This window comes from Vipera ursinii (genome assembly GCF_947247035.1).
Source record: "Vipera ursinii genome assembly, chromosome: 4".
NCBI lineage: Eukaryota > Metazoa > Chordata > Lepidosauria > Squamata > Viperidae > Vipera > Vipera ursinii.
Genome location: NC_139514.1, coordinates 339771 through 343019, shown reverse-complemented (window position 1 = coordinate 343019; position 3249 = coordinate 339771). Strand labels below are relative to the sequence as shown.

Sequence of the window (3249 nt, the reverse complement as noted above, 5' to 3'; positions counted from 1 at the left end):
AACGGAACGGAATGGAATCTAACCCAGAATGGTATGGAGACCAGTAAATGAGATGCCTGATCTGCAGAATGCACTGACTGTGGTTAGCAAGCAGAAAGCACTGGAAATCCTGATTTGGGAACATAAATATGACCATTTAGGTGTCAAAAAATCCTGGTGAGATGAGAGCAGATATCTTAAGGGACAGTCAAAAGAAAGCAACCCAACAAAAACGAAGGCTGAGTGGCTTGTTGGTGGAGAAGTCCTGGGCCCCTAAAGAAAGGCAAGGTCTTACATTTGGAAGCCTCTGGGTCTAAGGAGAAGGAGGGGAGATCCAGGAGATGCCCAGGCAGAGAATTTGGAATTGAAGGAATTGAGTAAGTCTAGTCTGGTGAAAAGAGGAATTTGGGGTGACATGATAGCAGTCTTCCAATATCTCAGGGGCTGCCCCAAAGAAGAGGCAGTGAAGCGGTATACAAGTCTGTGTGCTGTTGCTATTCTCAGAGCCTACTTTTCTACCCTCCCAAAACGGGTCTCCCCACTCTTTGAGGAGATGCAGGAGCTTCCTTGGTGGGCCTCCAGAGGTGCAGAAGTTCTCTGTCTTCTGCCTTTCCCTAATTGTTATTTCCTGTGGCTTTCAGGGTCCTTTTCACACTGGGCCAGTTGCTCCTGCTTTCCACAGTGGCCACTCGGCCCCTTCGGGGTCTAAAGTCCAGGACTGCAACATGCTGGCCTCTCTTCCTTATCAACAAGTGCAAGGTGCTTTTCCCGCCACCGAGACCTGGGAGGATGCCCGCCTCTAATGCCTCCCGCTTTTATTCTCCCACCTGCACCTTGCTTGGCGTGCCAGGACTGGAACCTCTGCACCCCTGGCTCTCCGTCCCTCTGTGTGCTGGGTATGCGGTCGCTCTTCTGGGGAACTTCACCATCCTCTTTGTGGTGAAGACCGAGGCCAGCCTCCACCAGCCTATGTTCTACTTCCTCTGCCTGCTCTCCTTCATTGACCTGTGCCTCTCCACCTCCACCCTGCCCAAGATGCTGGCCATCTTCTGGTTTGGCCTGGGGGAGATCACGTTTGACGCCTGCCTGGCCCAGATGTTCTTCATCCACACCTTCACGGGGATGGAATCCGTGGTGCTCCTGGCCATGGCTTTCGACAGATTCGTGGCCATCTGTGACCCTCTGAGGTACACCGTCATCCTGACCAAAGAGCGGGTGGCCTGGATGTGCGCCTTTGTGGTGTTGCGACCAACTTTTCTGGTGATTCCCATCGTGCTGATGACTCTGCGCCTGCCCTTCTGCAAGTCCCACCTCATCATCGCCCACACATACTGTGAGCACATGGGCATTGCCAAGCTGTCCTGCACAGACATCCGGGTGAACAGCATCTACGGCTTATTCACGATTGCCTTCCTTATGCTGGACTTAGTCCTGATTTTTGGGTCCTATGTGCTGATCCTAAGGGCAGTTTTCCATCTGCCTTCCAGGGAGGCTCGGCTCAAATCTTTGGGCACCTGCAGTTCCCACATTGGTGTGATTTTTGTCTTCTACACGCCAGCCTTCTTCTCCTTCCTCACCCACCGCTTTGGCCACAACATCCCCCTGTTTAGCCATATCCTCATTGCCAACCTCTACCTCATTCTGCCCCCAATGCTCAACCCAGTCATCTACGGCGTGAGGACCAAGGAGATCCGGAAAAGAATCCTGCGCTTGTTCAGTTCAGGAAGGGGACTCATGACTCACACTGCCTGATGGTGCAGATATCAAATACACACACGCACACTTACATGCCCATATACACAGTAGATAAGAGAGAGACAGACAGACAGACAGATAGATGAGAGAAAGAGAGAATGATGAGCACATAACAGAAGAGAAGTAAACATGCGCACGCACAACCCACGTAATTACACACAATACTTCTTTGGGCCGCTGGCCTCATAACTGGAAGTCCACTTCAGCTCTCCAGGCAATCACTTGTGTCGTTACTTTGTGCAGATCTTCTAGGGATCCAACAAACACACATTGTGGACAATCTTATACAGTGGCGTAGCGTGGGTTGTCAGCACCCGGGGCAAGGCAAGTAATTTGCGCCCCCTAACCTGTGGATTTTAGCACTCGAGTCTCTTCCACTAGCTCAGGAATTCTGGGAGTTGAAGTCCATGAGTCATAAAAGAGCCAAGGTTGCCTACCCCTGAGTTAGGTTCAAGGCAAAAAAGGGTCTCTGGAGAAGAGGGAAAATGCTAGTTTAACACTGAAACAAGGCAACTTTAAGGTGCCTCAGCTGTGATTTAGGATGAGACAAAGAGAGGACATGGCGTTGAAAATGGTTAATGGGGCATGTTTGTTCCACTCTTAGTGGACGTCAGGATAAACCCCACGAGAGAATGACCTTACAACAGATGTGAATAGGCTTGGACTACATTTGTAGATTGAGTGCATACATCACATGGAGCAATGATGGGCTTCATCAAGATTTATGATCCCACAATTGGCTAGTTTTCTCCATCTTGTCCTAAACCCTGGATACCAACCACGGTTTATGGCTTAGCATGTGGTGTGGGGTTGACCCAACATGTTAGGCGACAAACAATGACTTCCAACTTACAATGCCTCAGCTTCCCAAGGTTATTCCAAAGCCGGAAAAGCCAACCAACCTACCCTGCAGCTTTGCCTGCTTAGGCTGAACCCCAGGAATTCATACTTGCTGCGGTGCCCGACCTATTTTCTGCCCAGACGCTGCTTATCCAAGCCAAGCCGCCTCCTTCTCTTTGGCACCTCACCCCAAAGATTCGCCGGCCTGGCTGGAAACTCTCGCTGCTGGCGACGTGGGGGGGGCGGTCCCGATCGCCGATGCACGGTTGGATCGGCAACCTGCCGACGCAGCTTTCGTTCCAGAGCAGGGACCCCCGGAGAGACGCTGCAGCGATCCTCCCCCCGCGGGAAATCCACCCTCTTTCAAGCCCCGCCGCGCCCCCCCCGCCTTTGGCAACCCCGGGAGCGCCTTGGGAGAGCCTCCACAGCGGAGCCCCGGGCTTGCAGGAGGGCCGCGCTCTGTGCACGCTCAGGAGCCGCCTTCTCCTTTGCGGGGGGGAGGAGGGAGAGAAGGCTTCCGTCCAGCGCCGGAGCGAAGGCGGAGCGGCCCGAAGGAGGAGTCACGCTGTGTGGTTGTGTGTTTGTGTGTGTGTGTGTGTGGCGCGCCGTGGGGCGTCAGGCCCTTCTCGGCTGGGGCTCCGGTGCCTCCGCCCTGCCGGATCCCGGCGCCGTCGA

At 53.5% G+C, this 3249-nt stretch overlaps 1 protein-coding gene across 1 annotated transcript; it reads left to right on the top strand.

Moving 5' to 3' along the window:
- Window positions 1-768: 768 nt before the first annotated feature.
- LOC310640285 (olfactory receptor 52E4-like) lies at window positions 769-1731 on the top strand (the record flags this gene model as incomplete). The annotated part of the gene is made up of 1 exon (XM_083362499.1): window positions 769-1731. The coding sequence occupies one exon, from the start codon at window positions 769-771 to the stop codon at window positions 1729-1731; it is 963 nt and encodes a 320-aa protein (XP_083218625.1).
- Window positions 1732-3249: the final 1518 nt, after the last annotated feature.